The 22,505-nt window shown below is 35.9% G+C and overlaps 1 protein-coding gene and 1 pseudogene across 4 annotated transcripts in view; one reads left to right on the top strand and one right to left on the bottom strand.

The window, feature by feature from the left end:
• CDK8 (cyclin dependent kinase 8) overlaps positions 1-22,505 on the bottom strand; it is a 124,110-nt gene that overhangs the window by 61,841 nt on the left and 39,764 nt on the right. For all 4 annotated transcript variants that reach the window (XM_032314528.1, XM_032314527.1, XM_032314530.1 and 1 more), the window contains exon 2: positions 1,858-1,933. In XM_032314528.1, the coding sequence (XP_032170419.1) occupies positions 1,858-1,933 (76 nt within the window). The remainder of the gene's footprint in view (positions 1-1,857; positions 1,934-22,505) is intronic.
• LOC116574682 lies at positions 19,940-20,125 on the top strand (annotated as a pseudogene).

The following is a 22,505-nucleotide window of genomic DNA, read 5'->3' as shown; positions in this document are numbered from 1 at the left end:
AAGCACAAAAACCATATATGCACAGCGCAGTGAGTTCTCACATAGTGAACTCACATAACTAGACCCAGATCAAGATCAAGAAACAGAATCCTGAAGGTTCCTTGTCTCCCCCTTCTGTCACTCCTTGGCCCTCCCCAAAGGTAATCTCCATCATGACATCTAACATCACTAACCACAGTTTAATGGATTTTAATTCTTCAAAACTAACTAGAACATGTAGAAGTGTAGATACTGAAGAACTGATAGTTAAGGTACAGATATCCTTCCTTTAGATTAAAGAACATTAAAAATCTACCAATTACTTGAAATATAATTTCCAACATGGCATACCTTTGGTTATGAAAGAATGCCCTCCACCTCACCTCTACTCTTCCCTCGTGGAGGTAATTTTTTTGGGGGGGGTGTAAGATTTTGTTTATTTATTTGACAGACAGAGATCACAAGTAGGCAGAGTGGCAGGCAGAGAGAAAGGAAGGCAGGCTCCCTGCTGAGCAGAAAGCCTGATGACAGGCTCGATCCCAGGACCCTGAAACCATGACCTGAGCCGAAGGCAGAGGCTTAACCCACTGAGCCACCCATGCACACCTCATGGAGGTAATTCTTACATGTCTTCCAAAACCTGCAACCTTCCTTGATTCTCTTGGTTAGAGATGTGGGTAATTTTCTCACTCTCCATGTACTTCTATCATTGCTCTTCGTACACTATTTTTTTTTTAAGATTTTATTTACTTATTTAAGAGAGAGTGAGAGAAAACATGAGAGGGGAGAAGGTCAGAGAGAGATGCAGACTCCCCATGGAGCTGGGAGCCCAATGTGGGACTTGGTCCCCAGACTCCGGGATCATGACCTGAGCCGAAGGCAGTTGCTTAACCAACTGAGCCATCCAGGTGCCCTTTTTTTTTAGTTCCCGTACACTATTACTATAAGATTTAGGAATGCCTTTCATCAGTGTGTAAATATTTAAGGCCAGGGATTCTCACTTGCTCTGTTTCTTTACTTTTACCTACTCTAGTTCTCATCAACATAGTACACAACAAATGGCTGTTAACAGAAACCCCAGTGGTATAGAATCTGTTAAATGGGTAAAATTATTTAAATTAATATATCCAGGTCACAACAGCCTATTATCTGTAGACAGATACAAGGGCTAAAAGTGACAAAAACAGATTTTAATACATATTCTAGAATATTTTGATTATAGTCAGAAAAGACAAATTTGGATCCACAGTGTTACAACAGTAACAACTGAAGTAAAATCTCATGGAAGTAATACTCAGTTTAAATGTGTGAATAATTATTTAGTAATGCATTAACATGAATGTTTTCCTTTGGAATCAAAATGAGATTCTAACACCATATGGAAAGCTAGGCTTCCAAAAGAAAACAGCACATATTTTTACATATTCAAATGAACAGATAAAATGAAAATCAAATAATACAATCTCATTTTAAGTTCATGTAAGTAATGACATCAATCTCATCTATTAAAATGGGAATATTAATTTTAATGAACTAACATAGATTCATACACATTTACTTTTATTGCACCCATGAAATAATATGAATAACTGGACCCTTAATATTTAGTGACATTTATTGGAAAAATACACATTTATATAAACAACTAATATTGACTCACTCCCAAACAAATGAATTTACATAGTTATTCCTGCTAGAACTACATGCCACCTTTACTTCTCTTAGGAAACAAACATATTTTTCTATAGATTGTCAATAAGAAAAATATTTACCAACTTTCAATTAATGTGTATATGTGACAAACACAATTCAGAGACCTACATAGTTGACACTCATAAGTCAATTGATAATAATGATTATAAAAAGAACTTCACTTACTGCTATTTCTCTACATGCCGACATAGAGATCCCAGTTCCTTCTATTTGTTTTAAAGCATAGTCTTTATCATCTTTCCTGTAAAAACAAAGTTATTTTAATATTGGATAAAACTAAATGTATGTGCATTTTTAATAAAATATAAATATAAATCACATAATACATTTTTGATACCTTTCACATGTAATCATAGAATATCCTATAGGAAAAAGGTTTTGGATAATCTAGTTCAATCCCACTATTTGATGAGGAAAGTCAGATTCAAAGTAATAAAAAGATTTGTCCAAGGCTCCATGGTTTGGGAAGGCAAAGACTTAGAAATAGGTTCTTCCTGCTCTAATATATATACATTTCCTTTCTATATATGTAGGTGTTCGTGTGTGTACTGTAACACTCAACAAACACACATATACAACTTGTTTTCTAAAACCCTTTCAGATATTGGTGGGTCAAAAAATTAAGAAATGAATGTATCACTAAAGTACAAAATGGTGATAATTTCAAACAAGTTATAGTCCTCATATCCCCCAATACCTTTGAAGAGAGTCACTCAACATGGTTTATTGAGCACTTACTACGTATTCAGAACTGTGTTCAGTATTGGGGATAGAGCAGAGTTCCTTGTTCTATAGAGCTTTCTGCATCTACTGGTCTAGACAGATAAACAACTAACACACCACAGTACAGTATGATAAGTGCTATGATAGGGCAAGTGCAAACCACAGAGGTTATTCAATGGTCACTCTGGTAGAGGACCTAAGCAAAAACTTCTCAAAAGAACCACCACTGGAATGAAGCCTGAACAGCAATTCTTGAACTCTTTTGACCCAGGACCCCTTTACTCTCTTTGATATTACTGAAGACTCTCAAGAATTTTTGTTTTATCTATCATTATTTACCCTATTAGATTTCTTTAAATGGGAACTTCTAAAAACAGAGAATGCAAAAGCATATACCTACTAGCCACCAGAGCAATGACATCATCGTGTTATGACACCTTTGGAAAAAACCCACTGTACATTCATGAGACAGTAAGAAAAGGAAATACCGATGACCCTGAACAACATGGGTTTGAGCTGCGTGGTCCATTTATATGCAGACTTTTTAAAATAAATACAATACAGTACTAAATTTTATGATTTTCTTAACATTTTCTTTTTCCAAGATTACTTTATTGTAAGAATACACTATGTATCACATATACATACTAAATATGTATTAATCTACTATTTATCTGTAAGGTTATTAGTAGTGAAGTTCTTGGGGAAGTAAAAATTATATATGAATTTTATTTATTTAATTATTTATTTATTTATTTATTTATAAAGATTTTATTTATTTGACAGACAAAGATCACAAGTAGGCAGAGAGAGCAGGCAGAGAGAGAGAGAGAGGAGGAAGCAGGCTCCCAGCTGAGCAGAGAGCCCGATGTGGAGCTCGATCCTAAGACCCTGGGATCATGACCTGAGCTGAAGGCAGAGGCTTTAACCCACTGAGCCACCCAGGCGTCCTTATATATGAATTTTACATAGTGGTGGGCTATTGGAGCCCAAACCCAACCTCCATGTTATTCAAGGGTCAACTGTAGTATCATAGCACTACAATGAAAACAGTGCCAACCACATGGACCCTCTGAAAGGACTGTGTCTGAGGGGTAACTAGCAGTTCCCAGATCAGACTTCAGAAACTGCTGGTGTGTGTGTGTGTGTGTGTGTGTGTGTGTGTGTGTGTTATGAGTTAAGGGGAAAACACAATGTGAAGACAAATGAAACGAAAGAAAACCATCTGAGGGAGAACAGACACCATAAACAATGGGGGATAAGGCTGATGGCATTAATCAGGAACCACAACATGAAAGTCTTTTTACTCCAAGAATAACAGGAAGCACTCCATTTAAGATTTCTTTAATAAGAAATACCAATTACGGATGCCTGGGTGGGGGTGCCTGAATGGCTCAGTGGGTTAAAGCCTCTGCCTTCAGCTTGGGTTATGATGCCAGGGTCCTGAGATCAAGCCCCGCTTCGGGCTCTCTGCTCAGTGGGGAGCCTGCTTCCCTTCCTTCCTCTTTCTCTGCCTGCCTCTCTGCCTAATTGTGATCTCTGTCAAATAAATAAATAAAATCTTTAAAAGAAAAAGAAGAAAGAAAGAAAGAAAGAAAGAAAGAAAGAAAGAAAGAAAGAAAGAAAGAAAGGAAGGAAGGAAGAAAAGGGATGCCTGGGTGGCTCAATCAGTTAAGCGTCTGCCTTCAGCTCAGGGTCGTGGGATGCACGTCAGGCTCCCTGCTCAGTGGGGGGAATTTGCTTTTCCCTTTCTCCTTCTCCCTGTTTGTGCGCGTTCTCTCTCTCATATAAATAAATAAAACCTTTTAAAAAAAGAAAATATCAATTATATTTTATTTGAAAAAATATCTCTGGCTGCCATTTGAATGCTTAGGGGGAGTAAATAAGAACAGGAGGCAGAGAAGCCAGTTAAAAGTAAACAGTGTTAAAATTACTCAGGTGAAAGATGATGGTGGTGGCCACAGAATGGTGGCTGCCATACGGGGTAGACCGGAGCGATGTAAGGCAGAACCAATAGCACCTGGTGACTGAACTCTGGGCAGAAGGAAGAGGACTCAAAGAAAATGATTTCTGCTCTAGCAATAGGTTAATGGCATATTACTGACTGAAATAAAAAAACTGCAGGAGGAAAAGATCTGAGCGAACAAGAAGATGACAGTTCTGTCTTGTGCAGGTTGAGTCTACAGTACATATGAGACACCTAAGTGAAAATGCCAAGCTGAATAAACACGTCTAAAGCTCTAGAGAAAGCTGAAGACACCAATTTACTATAATCAACATATCCACAGTAATTAAAGCTATGAGAGTAAAGTGACACCAAAGAGAAGCACTGTCAAAAAAAAAAAAAAAAAAAAGATTTTGAAAAAGGGCAGAATAGTAAATAGTATCAGAAGCTGCAAAGAAGGCTAGTAAGGTAAGAATGGGGAAGTGTCCCCTGAATTTAGCAATGATGAAGTCACCAGACAGTAGATTAAGCAAAAATAGGGGGAGTGATGTTGCAGCAGGGTGTGTACTGCGGAAGGCTGAGGAATGAATGGGGCATAAGCAAACTAAGGAAGTATAGGTATCAGAAGGGGAAAAAGATGTCAGTAGCTGGAGTAATACACAGGTTAAAGAATTATTATTTTTTTCAAGACGGAAAAGACCTAAATAGAGTAAGTACTGACAGGAAAAACCCAGAGAAAAGGAGTTGCTGATATGAGAGAGAGAGGTAAAAATTTCGAGAGCAAAGACTGAAATGCTGGGGCAGGGGGTGGGTGGAGATTAGAGAGGGCTAGAAGGAGGAATATTTTAAGGAAGAGTTCTCATCTTGATGGCTTTCATATTTTCCTGACGTTGGGAATTAGGTCATAAACTAAAAGTAAGGGCAAAGGTGGAAGAGTTCAAGATACAATGAAAGAAGGTTTGGTTGAATAAATGAGTAAATCCTTATAAAATAAATTCCTTTAAGCTCATTTAATACTTTATTATCTTCAATTATTATTAAAACTTACATAGCTTTATCTTTGTTTTTACAACATACTTACACCAAATCCTTAGTTGTGGGGAAAAAATCCCAATTCCAACATTATTTTTCAGAAAAAAGATTTGTTTTACAACATTCAGCTTTATAATGTATTTTCTAGTAAAGAACCACAGGTACTCATTATTTTAAAAATACATTAAGTGTATATCTATACTTAATGTTCACTAAGTCTGAATGATTTCTGAAAGACTTAAAAAAAAAAAGAAGTTAAGGAGAGTGACACACACACAAAAATGAAGTCGAGGGGCGCCTGGATGGCTCAGTCAGTTGAGCAACTGACTCTTGGTTTTGGCTCCAGTCCTGATTTCAGGGTCATGAAAAATAGCCCCGCACAGGGCTCCACACTCAGGGGGAGTAAATAGTTAGCAGGTAGTCTGCTTGAGATTCTCTCTCTTTCCTTCTCCCTCTGCTCCTCCCTCTGCTCTCTCTCTCAAAATAAATAAATAAATCTTTAAAATAAATGAATAGATAGGAAAAAAGAAAGAATGAAGTCAGAGTCAGAATAAGTCTATTATTATACACTTTCACATATATGGTACTGATTTAACCAGAAGATTAACCCAGGAGTGTAAGAAATTGCTCTATGTCCTATTTGAGGATAGCATCTTAGATCTGAGCATTCTAAGGAGAAAGTGATGAGAAAGAAAATAAATTTAATCAAAGGCTTATCCCTTCACCTCCTTAACAATGACTCCGAATTTCTCTTATTTATAAATACCCAAGTTGCTAGATGTAAATGTCTTCTCAATGAACTGAAAAATTCTCATCTGTAGACAGTCCTCACCCCCATCCCAAGTAATCATATGTCTTATATTTTATAAAAGTAAATGATGAGAAAGGTGAAATTGTATAATAAAAAAACTGAAGATGTTTAATTATCAAAAAGGCCACTTCCTCTTGAAAATCACTGAACACAATTAACATCATAATGTAATAGTGCTTTGTGGTTTACAGAGCGCATTTATTTATATATCCATCTACACAGTCATAGTAAAATGGCACAATGGAGAGGGAAAGGATCTGTTCCCTAGTTTCAGTCATGATCCAGTTGAAGTAGTCAGACTATATAAATAAATAATCGTACTAAGGTGTTCTATGTGCTATAAATAGAGGGGATAAGACTATAGCTTGAAGGATTGAAGCAAGACGAAAGAAAGCTTCAGAAAGAGACTACTTAGGCAGAGATTCTTAAGACCTCAGAAGTCTGTCAGGAAAGGAGGGAGGGGCTGGGGAGAGAAATCAGTAGCTGGAGCCAACATCCCAAAAAGTGAGAATAGCCATGCACAACAATACAGAAACACAGGGGAGGTGTGACATGCTCAGAGAACAGCAGAGAGAAGCAGTAGCAGTTTAATAGCATCAAACATGCTGACAGCTCTGAGAACGGATGATTTCAGGAACAGGCAGAGGTAAGATGGGAGAGGGTCTTCTATGTCAGCTGTCTCCTAAGAGGGGTAGAGAGTTTATGTGATGTGCTTTACTTCAGGGAGAGAAAAAACATGTAAGTATGTGAAGAAAATATTACATTAAAAAATAATAAATAAAGCTGAGGAAAAGTATGCTATGTGAGAAGACCAAAAAGAGGAGGATGAAACCATAATGAACACTTGCCTTTAAAAGACAGGAGAATTAAGTCAATAATATAAAACGGTTGTTAAAGAGTAGTTTAAAAAAATGAGCAGTGTTTTGGTAAAATAGCATAGTGAAGGGGCGCCTGGGTGGCTTAGTGGGTTAAAGCCTCTGCCTTCGGCTCAGGTCATGATCCCAGGGTCCTGGGCTCTCTGCTCGGCAGGGACCCTGCTTCCTCCTCTCTCTGCCTGCCTCTCTGCCTACTTGTGATCTGTCAAATACATAAATAAATAAAATCTTTTTTAAAAAATAGCATAGTGAATACACATATGAAATTTCACTTCCCTCCTACAACCCTACTAAACCTATGGTAAAGAAATGTTTAAAAGATATAAACTCATATAGATGAAAAATGGAGAGAAGGCAGCAAAAAACTTCGGAAACTAAAAAGTAAGTGGACAAATACTGACTGAGAGGATCCAGGAAAACTAACTCAGAAGCTGACAGTGAAGAATGCTGAGAACCAATCAGATGTACACAGCAAATTCCTCCAAAATCAGAGAACTGAGAGTATTAGATATCTCTGGAGGTAGAACTGGTTGGATGGAAAATAAAGTTGAAGAGATATTCTAGCAAAGAGAACAATAAAATAAAGAAAAACAGAAAAATCAGACAACCAGCCCATGGAATCCAGTATACTACAAATAATTAAGAGTTCTAGAAAGAAAGAACAGAGAACAGAAAGAAAGAAAGTTAATGAAGTGATTCAAGGAAACTTCCTAAACTGAATGACAGGGTTTATAAAACTCGAAGGGTCCAATGAGTTCCCATCACAAATAGTTGAAAATAGATCTATATCAAGACACAATATTTAGACATTTCAGAAAAATGGAGACGAGCAGATTTAACATGCTTGCAGGGGAGATAGGTAATGGGTCACTCAATATTACTCAACCATGAGAAAGAATGAAATCCTGCCATCTGTGACAACATGGATGAACCTGAGGACATTAAGCTAAGTGAGATAAATCAGAGAAAGACAAACACTGTACAATATCACTTACATGTGGAATCCCGGAACTCATAAAAATAGAAAGTACAATGGTGGTTACCAGGGCCTGGGCACACTGGGGAGACACTGTAAGGGTACAAACTTGCAACCAGAAGATAAAAACGTCCCGGAGACTCAACAAACAACATAGTGATTATAGACAACACCGTATTATAAACTTCAAAGTTAGTTACTAAGAGACTAGATCTTAAATTTTCCCACCAAAAAAGGAAATGATAATTATGTGACATGATATAAGTGTTAGTTACACTACAGTGGTAATCATATTGCAATATATAAATTTATCAGTCAGTTGTATACCTTAAATTTACACAATACTATATGTGAATTATAACTCAATAAAAATAAATTTTAAAAAAGGATTAGGAATCAGGATACCTGTGGACTTCTCAATAGCAGTTTTAGAAGCTAGAAGTTCTAGAGCAACTGCATGCCGTAAAAACATGAAGTATTGATTACAGTGTCAGTAGATGTGGTTTGGAGTTTAAGACTCTGTTCTGGAGAGTTACACTGTCAGTAGCAATGACAGGAAAACATTATGGAGGAGTTGGCCGGATCAAGGAGCTTGAGCCAGAATGTGAAATAAGTGCACTGCTTCCTTCATGCTTTAGGGGGAAAAAAGTCATGCTGGGGGGGAGCGGGGGGGGGGGGGGTGGAAATAAACAGCTGAACTAATCACTGTGTTTAGTTATGTAGTAAAAATTGTGAATTACACAAAGTCTAATGTGTTAAACTGAAGATGTAATTATCTTTATTATGCAGTAATTTGGAAGCACATCATAAGCAACTGTCATTGTGTGCTGCAGTTTGATGGTTACTGCAGGGAAAAGGCCTGGGAGGGTGCTACACTACAGTATACAATCTTAGTGACGGTACAAGACAACAAGCTGAGCTGGCCAAATCACAAAGATGTGAACTCAACCACCTAACTTGCTGTAGTGTGATATACCTTAGGTATTTCTAATGATCTTAACATTTCTATTTTGGGAAAGAATGCTCTTAATATATAATACTGGGTCTAAGCCATTTTTAAAATCATTTTTAATAAAATCTCCTTATTTAAAAAGATTAAAGGTCCTAATAATTATTATTCCTATTGCTATAGTATTTTCAAATATTGCATGGAACTACTTTTTATCTTTGGATACCACAACTAAGGCTCATGTATTATTATAATTTAAAATTCTTTTTGATTTTGTCTTTTGTGACTTAGGTCCCCAAATCAAAATAATAAACTTTTAGACTTAGAGTATCTCTATCTCTGGATTTCCTATTTTGAAAACTGTATTCTCTCCAAATTGATTTATTTGACCAATCAAAAGAGAAGTTCAGTCTTTATAGATTAAATGCAAATAAAATGTATTCAAGTAGATACATATGCTTACTGTTTTATATACTTTAAGTCGAGAAAAGGCAGACTTATGTTCTTATAGAAAAACTGGTACAATAACTGTTTCAATTTGATTTTTGTTTCTAGGTTTTAATATCCTTGTCAATCAGAAACAAGCATAGCACACTTGATGGTAGAAATCAAGGAGTCCTGCAGGATGATTGAAATCCTCACTGTTCACAATACCTTCTAATTCTGTGGGTAATCACTGACTGAATCTTTAGAAATTGTGCAACATATGGTTAATACAGGAGCCTTTCTCTCCCATAAAAAATTCTAGTTAACATAAAATTTTTCCAGAGCTGTTCAATCTTATCTTCCCTTGCTAGATATTTAATCAGCTCAACATGCTCTCGGATTAGGTGACTGGCTATTTTTGCAGCATTGTTAGGGAAAGACTGCACTTGAACCCCCATGGAAATGACCTTGGCATATTTTGTTGACAACTAAAACAGCAGTAAAACTCCTTGGATGCACAGCTCTCAATTACAGTGACATAACACATCCTCAACTTACTGGAAGACAGTCCCAGCCAGAGACCTCAAATTGAAGATTCCTAAGAATCTTCCAGAAGATGATCCTGGAGAATGAGACAGCTTCCACCCAGGATCCACAGAACAAGATCTAAATGGCCTGAACCAAAGACTGTTGGGCTAAATCTGCATGCCCTCACCAACCCCCAACCTCTTTTCTATCTTCTATGCTGGTTTAAATTTCTGAATTGTTACTAGACACCTATTACGTCTAATAAAAATACTCATAATACTCATGACTAGGGAGTCATTCCTTGTATGAGTCCAATTCCTGGCTACAATTTGCTCATGATTTCACTAAAATATGCAAACAAACTAATTACTGAGATTGTAGCCACCTTCTCTTGGGTTCAACTCAACTTACTCTAACTCCTAGGCAATCATACTCAAATACGAAGCAACTTCTGAAATAGTAAACTCAAAACGGTAAACAGGACAGGCAGCCCCTGTGATGTCAAACCTAGGAAAGTTTCTGTCTACACCAAAACCACACTTGAACTTGGCTTTTTGCTTAGAAACAGATTACTACTTATCAATCTCTCTTAAGTCATCTGCCCACAGTGTCTGAACACAACTCTAACAAAAAGTAAAGTTATTATAGTCATTGCATCTTGACTTCAAGAACTACTATCTCAACATTAGTCACCTATAATCATTTTTCTTCTCCTTAATATTCATGGTCAAAGAAATAAGGAACGCTAAAACCATAAATTAATGCATAGCATTTTTCTTCCAAATGGTTGGTCTTTCCTCCTATTTCACATATACACTTATTTCTATTTGACTCCAAATATTTTTTTTCTTAAAAGTAGTATTATATCAGAATGTGAATATACCCAAACATTTCTTAAATGCTCATATATTATATTCCAAGTATTACTATCAATAAGTATTCAAGATTGAGGTTATTAAAACACCCTAAAAATGTCTTCATCTCCCTTAATCTACATTCTACCCTGTCACCAATACTCTATAATTGAAAAGAATGTTATGAATGCTCCTTGTTGAACAAATAAACTGGATGGGCTCTGAAGTCTTTACATTACAGCTTCTTACATGCAATCTTTATTCTATCATTAACAACAAAGTGTTAAACCTGAATTTATAAAGAAAAATTAGGCCACAAAAGTTTTTCTACTTAAATGAAGACACACCTTTCCTCTCACCTTTCCTCTCTTGCATTCTATTTTTGTTTCTAGTATCTTTAAAGACTAATATTTAACATTATTTAATGGTTCTCATTTAAACTGGTGAAAATATAAAGGAAGGATATCCCTCATTTCCTATTATTACTAAGCGTATAAACTAGCACAAACATTTTAGAAAGCAATCTAGAATAGTGATATTAAGAATGTGTATTTCCTACACCAGCAATTTCTCTTCTGATTTTACGTACCACAGGAAAGGTTTCATATAGCTGCAAAAAGTGACAGTTGTAGACGCAAACAGAGGTATACTGTGTGTGAATCACTGGAAGCAGGTAAGTGACACATGGTATATGCATATACTGAGAATACTTACAACCCTACACAAACAATATTTTCAGGAATACAAGTATGTTCTAAAGATATTTAGATTGGAATAGGGGCTAAAAGGATATATACTGAAAAAAGAAGACTGGAAGCTGATTATAATGGGATAAGAGAATTGGGCAAAGATAAGAGAATGAAAAATAAAGAAAAACAGAAGGCCTTACATGTTGACAATGATAGTATGCCATGTACTAAAATACTAAGCAGTATTTTCAATTCAATTCTATGTACAAAAACCAAGAAACAACCAGTTAAATGGAACACCCCTACTCAGGTACAAAAACAGGATTTCCTAAAAGTCTAGGGAAAAAATTACAGCAGGAGAAGAGTTAAATTTGGTATATGTCAAAGATATATAAAATTTATGAAAGTTTCAAAAGAATTACATAGATATTTGACAGTGTTAAGAACATTTAAGATCTGACTAGACTAAACTGACAGAAAAATCACACATTAGCACACACTGGAAGGATCAAGACTGGAGGCCAAAAAGGTAATTAGGAAGCTATTGTCAAAAATCTAAAAGTCAAGTAACAAGTGACCAAACTAAGATTTTGCTATTTTCAACATATAAATAAACAGGAGTGGAATTAGGGAGTGATAAACTCACCTCGCCTAAGCACAGTCCTTCCAAGTACAGGCTCAGAGCTTCACAGGAGTTAAAAACTGGCAAGAAGAAGCCTGCCTCTTCCATTTCCTACCACCCACTGCTCCAACACCGATTACACATAAGGTAGACTTGGACAGTCTCATTGTAATTAGGTAAATATGTAACATCTGACCAGAAATAGAGGGCCACACAGAGGAATGAAATATGCAGTCTATTTCAGAATGGATGAAGGATGAAGGGGATGGCATCAGCTGCCAGCAAGTCTCTCCTCACAAGGCAGGGTCATGCCAAATTAGAGAATCTCAAGTCCTACAGCAATATTAACATTAACCTGTTAAATCTGACACTTTCATACTGTTCTGTAGAAAATTACTCTATTAGTAGACTTATAAGTCCTGTGTTTTCCTAGTTCTTGAAGCAAGTTCAGTGTTTTCTGAGGGGAGGAAGCCGAGTCATGTCCCAGGAGCGGGAACTATATACTTTGCCTCCAACTTTCCAAAATACCAGAAAGCCCATTTCTCCCAAAAGTGAATATTCAATAAATGCAACTTCCTGGCAGGCAGAGAATGAATCAGATTCCTAGAAGAATATAGTATGAACCAAGCATTTTCCATAGCCAAGTACTACACATTAAGCATTTAAGATAAATTACAATGTAAAAGTCCATGCCATACATGCACTGGAATTATTTATACAAAATGTGTATTTTACACATATGTAGTTATGTATAGACAGCATTGGCCACATGCTTTTTCTGCAGAAATATTTATGTGCATATACATAAGCAAGTTTCAGAATATATATGTAAATATGTGTACATAAATACATATACATACATATGCACTTATATACCCACATATATACATAAACAGATATACATCTAAATATATATGTGTATAAATATATACACAGAGGAATAAGAAAACCATTATTAGGACAATTAATTTACTGACTACCCACAGTACTGTTTTAACTCTGGCAGTCATGAGAAGAATGTTATAGGTGGTTCACCAAAAAAAAAACTATCAGTTACGTAGTTTATATAGCTTATGATAGAGATTGTCCTTTATGTGCAAGTGTTCTTTAATAATGACATCACAACATATCATTGCTATCCTATTTTACATAAAAGGAAAGAGAGAATCTGTAGTCACAAGGCTAGAGAGTAGCAAACCAGGACCTCAAAACCAGGCAGTCTGATTCCAGAAAGCATTTTCCACCATATGCTACACTTGCTCAGTTCAGGAAGAAGGACTACCAACTCTTTTTTACAAATTGCTTCCAGGTAAAATACTCTTAGGCATTTTCACCACAGCAATAAAGGGGTCATATGTAAATGAACACATCTCCTCTACCTACATGAGTTAATATGCACATTATTTTTGCTTATCATTAACACACAGATTCAAACTCCCTCCTAACAACTTACCTGGCAATGCATGGATAACAGGCTATCAGAAACTCTTCATTTAAAGCTGCTATTATCATATAAACAACAAAAAGAGGACAAAAAGACCTTAAACAAAAGACAACTGGAGGTTTCAAGTTTTCCTTGAGGCATTCACAGATCTACGCTCTTTTAATTACATAAAACCCAAAAATAGCAAAGATGTAAACATTTAAATTGTGCATAAAAGCTATGATTTAAAAATTATACACTTGGAATGATTTGAAACCAAGAGACAAGGCACAAAAGACTATACAAAAGGGAGAAAATATCTTATGATTATCAGAACTAGATTAATCATAAAATGTAAAAGTAGTGGGGAAAACCAATTTCCAACCAGTTCTCAAAAGGAGATGTACAAACAAGTTTTGATTCTAATAAACTCTTAACATCTCCTACAGGTTAGATAAGCTTTGCTACTCCTAATAAATCGATCTTTTACACCTTTAAAGAGCTAAATACTTTTAAATGACACATCAGACAAAACAACAGTTCATATCATTTTGTGAACTAATCTGTATTATGTAACATGTCAGCTGATACAATTTTTGTAATTAAACACCTATAAAACTGTTCTTAAATAGACATCTGGAGAAAAGATCGATTGTGAGAAGACCGTTATCTGCTCATAATGAAAAGTGAATATATTTTTACGACTGCAGAGCAAGTATATCACAGACCACTGAAATGACTAATTTTCCCATACTACACACTGCTGCAAGACTAGCTTGGTGACTCTATGGATAATTTCTGTCTTCATTCCTACTATTATAAAGTCCTAGGATGAAAGTATATACATAAACTTCATAAATTTGATATCAAAGAATGAGAATACCTGCATGAAGGCCAACTCTATAATTATAAATCTATTCTGAGTCTGAAGCAGTGATCTAGATATGAAATAGACCTAGAAAGAGCTACAAATACATAAGCTATTTCATCCTAGTAACCCAGTTTTACAAAACATATTAGCCATAGCTTCAGAGTTAACTTGGATTCTAATGTTTGATTTCTTTAAGATGAATTAAAAGCGGAAGTATTTAAAGTGATGTTTACAGAGACTTGGAAATGTTCTTTGGCCTGCATTTCCACATTATATTTCTCAGAACAGATCTATTCTGACAGTTCTATGTAGAAAGTCTAAGGTAAAATTACTTCAGAAGATTTATCTCCAAAATAAAATGTGAGATAAGGAAAAACAAATTAAAAAATATCTGGTGAATAAGAGGTTAAAGTGATAGACACCTAAGGCCAATTCGAAAATTTAGACCTGTGAAAGCTGTCAGAGATCTTTCCCTTCTCCTGCAAACTCTGGACTACCAAAGAAAGCAGGGGAAGTGAAAGGATTCAAGAATCAGAGGGATCTGCTTCCATACCTGGAGATTCCAAATCACTGTCCTATCCCCACTTTCACCTCAGCCCTGGTCCTCAGACCTTCACAACTTGCCCAATTTTGTGGTTGATCATTACCCAACCAGGCAATTATTTTATTTTCCTCTTCCTTCACCTACCTAGTCAGTCACCAAATCCCTGCTCCCCAGTCTTACTGCCGTTCTTTGTCCGTATCATTCCCCTTCTGAACTACAGGAGCAGGTATCTAACTGGCTCTTTACCCCTTAGTCACTCTAAAGAGCATTCTTGGCTCCCTACTCAAATATTAAGAGACATATTTGTATTATTAGTCAAATGCTAGTCACATATTAGGATATGCAAGAGTTTATTTCTGAACTCTCAATTGTGTTCCATTGGTCTATGTACCATACCTTTTCACTGTGAGCTTATACTGTAGACTGAAATCAGAAAAGATGATGCAATTTTTGTCGTTCTTTCTCAAGGCTGCATTGCTATTTGGGGTCTTTTGTGGTTCCATTTCAGGATTGTCTTCTCTATTTCTGTGAAAAATGTCACTGGAATTTTGATAAAGATTACATTAAATCTGTAGACTGCCTGGGCAGTATGGACATTTTAACAATATTATTCTTCCATTTAACCAAAATGGGATATCCTTCCATTTATTTGTGTCTTCTTTAATTTCTTTCATTGAAGTCTTACGAGTTTTCATTGTACAAATCTTCTCATTACATTTATCCCTAAGTATTTTATGGGTTTTGATGTTCTTTTAAATGAGATTGTTTTGGGGTGCCTGGGTGGCTCAGCTGGTGAAGTGTCTCAGGTCATGATCCCTGGGTCCTGGGATGGAGTCCCACAACAGGCTGCCTGCTCAGCTGGGAGCCTGCTTCTCCCTCTGCCTCTGCCCCTGACTGTTGCTCTGTCTCAAATAAATAAATATCTTTAAAATAAATAAATAAATAAATAAGTAAGTAAATAAATAAGATTATTTTCTTCCTTTCTTTGTAGATGCTTTGTTGTTAGTGCACAGAAATGCAAATTATTTCTTGGGGCATGTGGGGGTGCAACTGGTTAAGCATCAGACTCCCAGCTTCAGCTCAGGTCATGAGATCAAGCCCCACATGGGGCTCCCCACTCAGCATGGAGTCTACTTGAGATCATCCTTCCCTCTGCCCCTCCTGCTTGTGCTCTCTGTCTAAAATGAATAGATAAATATTTTTAATAGTTTTTTGGTGGGGTCTTTAGAATATTCTAGGTATAAGATCGTATCATCCGCAAACAAACAATTTTACTTCTTCCTGAACTGGATGTCTTTTATTTTCCTTGCCTAATTGCTCTGGCAAGGGCTTCTGGTAGTATGTTGAATAGGAATGATGAGTAAGCACCCTGATCTTAGAGGAAAACCATTTTGCTTTTTACTCTGAGTATGATGTTACCTGGTCTTGTTTTATACGGTCTTTATTATTTTGAGGCATATTCTCCTTATATCTACTTTGTCAAGAATTTTTAGTCATGAAAGGAGGCTGTATTTGGCAAATGCATTTTCTGTATCTATTGAGATGATTGTATAATTTTTATTATCTATTTTTATCTTTCATCCCATTAACATGATGTATCACATTTATTGATTTGTGTATGTTGAAAGATCCTTGCATCCTAGGGATAAGTCTCACTTGATTATAGCATTAAGATCCTTTTAATATGGTGCTGAAATCAGTTGGCTAATATTTTGTCCAGTATTTTTGCATCTCTATTCAGTAAGTATATTGGCCTGTTTTCTTTTCTTGTAATGTCCTCATTTGGCTTGGTATTAGGGTAATGCTGGCCTTGCAAAATGCTGACCTCCTCCTCAATTTTTGTGAAGAGTTTGAGAAGGACTGGTGTTAATCCTTTCTTAAATATTTAGAATTTACCAGGAAACTATCTGGTACTAGGCTTTTCCTTGTTGGGAGGTTTCTGGTTATTGATTCAATCTCCTTACTTTGTTACTGTGAACAGATTTTCTATTTCTTACTGATACAGATTTTCTATTTCTTACTAAGTCTTGGTAGGCTGTATGTTTCTAGGAATTTATGCATTTCTTATAGGTTACGTAATTTGTTAGCATATAATCATTCATAGTAATCTCTTATGATCTTTTGTATTTCTTTGACATCAATTGCAATGTCTCCTCTTTATTTCTGATGTTATTTATCCGAATCATTTTTTTTTTTTTTACTCTAGCTAAACGTTTCAAAGCTATTTTTTGTTCAGCTTTCAAAAAAACAGCACTTTCTCTCATTGATATTTTCTATTTTCTTTTTGGTCTCCCTTTCATTAATTTTTGAAAATACCAAACTTTGGTATTTTCTTCTTTCTGTTAACTTAGGGTTTAGTTTGTTCTTTTTCTAGTTCCTTGAGTTATAAAGTGAGGTTATTGCAGATCTTTCCAGTTTCTTACTGTAGGCATTTATCACTATAAACTTCCTCACAGAACTGCATCACAAAGTTTTGAGATGCTGTTTCCACTTTTAATTCAAGATTATTTCTTTATTTCCCTTTGATCCGCTGGTTGTTCAATAGTGTGTTAATTTCCACATAATTGTGAGTCTTCCACATTTCTTCCTGTTGTTGATTTCCAGTTTCATACCACTGTGGTCTAGAAAGATACTGGGTGTGATTTTAATCTTCTTAAATTTGCTAAGACTTGTTTTATGACCTACCATATGATCTATCCTGGAGAATGATCCACATGGGCTTGAGAAGAATGTATATTCAGCTGCTGTTAGATGGAATGCTAAATATACAACATTGTTTTTAAAGATATATACGTGCAGGGACGCCTGGGTGGCTCAGTTGGTTAAGCAGCTGCCTTCAGCTCAGGTCATGATCCCAGCGTCCTGGGATCGAGTCCCACATCGGGCTTCTTGCTCAGCAGGGAGCCTGCTTCTCCCTCTGCCTGCCATTCTGTCTGCCTGTGCTCGCTCTCTCCCCATCTCTCTCTCTGATAAATAAATAAAAAATCTTTAAAAAAATTTAAAAAAAAAGATATATACGTGCATAACACATACATATGTTACATATATTATATACATATAACATTGGTTCAAATCCAATGTTTCCTAATTGATTTTGCCTAGGTGATATCACATTCACTGTTGAAAATAGAACACTAAAGTTCCCTACTCTATTATATTATTGTCTACAACAAATCTACAACATATGATCTCCCATCATATGTTAGCATACACTTAACACATTCAGGTGCTCCAATGTTGGGATCATATATATTTACAATTATTACAACCCCTTAAAGACATAATCCCTTTATCATTATACAGTGTAAAATTCTTTATCTCATGTTTTAACTTTTGAGTTAAAGTCTACTTTGTCTGACATTAAGTACAGCTACTTCTGCTCTCCTTTGGTTTCCACTTGTGTGGAATATCTTTTTCCCTCCAGTCGCTTTGAGTCTATGTATATCCTTGAAGCAAAAGTGAGTCACTTGTAGGCAAAATACATTTGGGTTTTGTTTTCTTATCCAATCGGTCATTCAATGCTTTTTGAGTGGGAAATTTAATCCCTATTTTCAAAAATACGTTTGTGGAACATAAGTAAGCACAAAAAGGTAAAAAGGGTTAGAGGAAAAGAATGCAGAGAGAATAGAAAGGGTAAAGAAAAAAAGAGTGAGGATATTTAACAGGGTAGGCTACCAAGAATTAAGATGAAAATCTATGTATGGTTCATAACTACTGTGATTCCACTTCTATTACATACATGAAACAGTTCAATGCATAGAGATAGAAAGTAGAATGGTGGTTGCCACAGGCTGGTGGAAGGGGATGGGGAGTTGCTCTTTAATAGGTACAGAGTTTTAGTTGTGCAGGATGAAAAGAGTTCTGTGGAAGAATGGTGGACGGCAGCATATGTGAATGTACTTAATACTACTGAATGGTACACTTGAAAATGGTATACAGTAGAGTAATTAAATTTTATGTTATCTATATTTTATCACAATTTTAAAAAACTCCTATGGCTATTTTCTAGCTAAGAGATGATAGTGGCTTGGTCTAGATTAATAGCAGAGAAGCTACAACTGATTGGATAGTAAAAAGTGGACATTTTGGAATTTTATTTTGAACGCAAGGATCAACAGGTCTTAGTGACTGACTAAAAGAAAGATATCCAAGATAACTTCCAAATTACTGACATAAGTAATTCAGTGAATAATGCTGCCAAGTGCAAAGGAGAAAAAAGAGAAACAATTCAAATTTGAATATGTTCAGTTTGAGAAACTTGTCATACATCAAAATGGAAGTGAGTAGACGAGTGTATAAATGGGTCTTGAGCTCAAAAGATACATCTGGCCCAGAGAGGCAAATCATACAATCTTCAGTATTTCAAAGATATCTGACACCTGCAAGTTGATGATATTACCTAGGAAGAGAGTGTAAGGGAAAAAGAAAAGAAGGCCTGAAAACCAGGCTTTGAAGGATCTATTTATGAGAAACTCTCACTTTTACATTGGAAAAAAGACAAGAAGAAATTCCCACAGCCGAATGAGAAAGAGAAGCCATACATACGTACAAAATATAAGTGAAGTGTAATAAATCAAGAGTTTCCTATTTCAAGAAGGAAAGGAAATGTGTTAAAATATAGAATGCTAGTACTAATAATAGGAGGCATTCATTCAATGACTGTAACATTCCTAGGACTAGTGTAAGCACTATAAAGGTACTGATTCATTCATTTCTCACAACACCCTATCAGAAAGCTTTTTTAACCCCTTTTTATAGATGAACTAATTAAGGCCTAGAGAAAGCAAGTAGCTTGTACAGGGCCATAACTAGCAAACTATATAGAACCCGGCGCCTGAATTCTTAGCCATTATGTGATACTGGCTCTGTAAGTGTCCACTGGATTTAGCAACAGACAGAATGGTGATTATTAGCCAAGTAGAGTTAAATGGAATGGTGGAGGCAGAAGCCAGACTGGAGTGCATTTAAGAGTAAATGGAAGCTTTGCGCAGTGGCAGTATCGTAGCCAATGAGGTTTATCCGAGGCGCGATTATTGCTAATTGAAAGAGTAAATGGAAAGTGAGGAACTAAAGGTAATATGAACAAACAGGTCCTAAAAAGTATGACTATAATAAGCTCAGTCAGTTAAGTGCCTGACTCCTGATTTTGGCTCGGGTCATGATCTCAGGGTCGTGACACTGAGCCCCACTTTGGGCTCTGTGCTGGACATGGAGTCTACTTAAGAAACACTCTCTCCCTCTCCCCCTGCGCCCCTCCCTTTAAAAAAAAAAGAAAGAAAGAAATATGCCTATAATAAAGGTGAAAGATAGGGTGGTAGAGGAAAGAGGATTCAGTGTCTAGAAAGTTTCATTGTTGCTTAACTTGCTACTAAAAGCAGGGCAGCATACTCAAGTATTCAGAGATATCAGGGAGATAATTTACACAATAAGGACAATCAGCACTTACAAACATTTACAATGCACCAGATACTCTTCTTATATATTAACAAATGTAAAGCCAAGAATAGCTAATTAGTTAGCCCCATTTTACAGATGGGAAAACAGACACACCAAAACGTCTGGTAGTTGGCCAAAGTCAGAGTTGGCTGGGATTCAAACCTTCATGAGCAAGTATCTTCTATCAGAGAAAGGGCCAAAAATGTGCATGTGATTTGGGAGCTTTGGTGAACTCAAGAGCACAAGTACACTAAAGAGGGTATTTATGACTCCAGTAGCCAAGCACGGTCCAACAGAGCATTCTATTAGACAGAAAAATGTTCTATGCTCTGTCCAAGGTAGCGGCCATCAGCGTTGTATGAGTACTGAGCACTTGAAATAAAGGTAGTATGACTGAGAAACTAAACTTTAAGTTTTATTTCATTTAATTAATTTAAATTTAAACAGCCACATGTAGCCAGTGGCTATTATACTGGATAGCACAACTCCAGAAAATTGTTTATGAGTGTTCTAATTTTTTTAAAGGTAAGCCAGAGATATTTTTTAAAGATTTATTTTATTTTAGACAGATGAAATGTGGGGGGTAGTAGGGGGAGGGCAGAGAGAAGGAGAGAAATCCTCAAGCAAATTCCCCACTGAGTGTGGAGTCTGATGCAGATCTTATCCCAGGATCCTGAGATTATGACCTGGGCTTAAATCAAGAGCCGAGGCCTAATTGACTCTGTCACCCAGGTGCCCCAACAATAGACTTTAATTTGAAATCTTCTAATTTTAAAATGTTGATTCCTTTAAAACAAAATAAAAACAAAAACAAAAGTGCTTATCAAACAATCCAAATGTACATTAAGAGAATACCTATATAATTTTTACAAGTTACAGTGAAACTTCCAGCAATAAAATGCATAAGGTTTAACAACTTGTTTTAATATGTGTATCTCAAAAACAATATTTACCACAAAGCCACAGAACAGGAAGTACCATTCAATACCATTTATATTAAGTTTAAACATATGCACAGCATTACTTAACATATATACAATATAAATAATAAAATACATGTGGTATAGAAGTACAAAGCCATTCATAGGAATTATTAACACCAGAGTGTTGGTTACTTCTAGGGTAAGAGATGTAAATGTGATCAGAGAGGGGGTATTAGTTTCTTATGCTGCTGTAGCAGATTACCACAAACTTGGCTGAACAACACAAATTTATTATAATATACAACTGCAAGTTGAAAGTCCAACATGGGTCTTGGGGAGCTAAATTCAAGGTGCCAGCACAATTATATTTTTTTGTCGAGGCCCTAAGGAAGAATCAGTTTCCCTGCCTTTTCCAGTTTATAGAGGCAACCACATTTCTTTGTTCATAGACCTCTTCTTTCATCTTCAAAACAAGAAATAGGGGTGAAGAAGTCCTTCTCCTATCACATCACTCAGACCTTGCTTCTTATGTCACATCTCTTTCTCTAACATTTGTACCTCCCTCTTCCACTTTTAGTACTACTGTGATTACCTTGGGCCAACCAAAGTATCCAGAATGATCTTCCTATTTTAAGGTCACTGGATGAGAAACTTTAATTCCATCTGCAACTTAAATCTCCCTTTTCCATGTAACTTAACATATCCAAAGGATCCAGCGGTTAGGACATGGATATCTTTGGGGGGACTATTCTCCCTTCCACAGAAAGGTACACAAGAAGCTTTAATTTTGTCATGTTTTATTCCTTAAGCAGAAGGTAAAGGTATGTTTTTTATTATATGTCTTTACACTTAAAATCTTTGATGTGAAATTTTCTTGCAAGGTTAATTTTTCAAACTTGCATGGAGCCTTAAAATTTTAATGAGATGACTCAGGACAGTAAGGGGTAAAGGGAAAAAAATATGGAAGAATTAAGACATTGGCCCTGTCTCCACCTAAACAGATCCTCTTTTTATTGCCTTTTACTTAACTACAAACATTTCATTTGAAAAAAAAAAAAAAAGGATTCCAATTATTCAAACAAACAAAAAATGGAAAATATAACTGGCACGTGACTCCAAGAGAAACTATAATAAAATAAATTTATATGGTATAAGAAATAAATAATTAACAAGCTTACTCAGGATT

The sequence above is a fragment of the Mustela erminea genome, chromosome 15 (genome assembly GCF_009829155.1).
Source record: "Mustela erminea isolate mMusErm1 chromosome 15, mMusErm1.Pri, whole genome shotgun sequence".
NCBI lineage: Eukaryota > Metazoa > Chordata > Mammalia > Carnivora > Mustelidae > Mustela > Mustela erminea.
The sequence above is the reverse complement of the archived record's forward strand: the minus strand, read 5'-3'. Positions and strand labels throughout refer to the sequence as shown.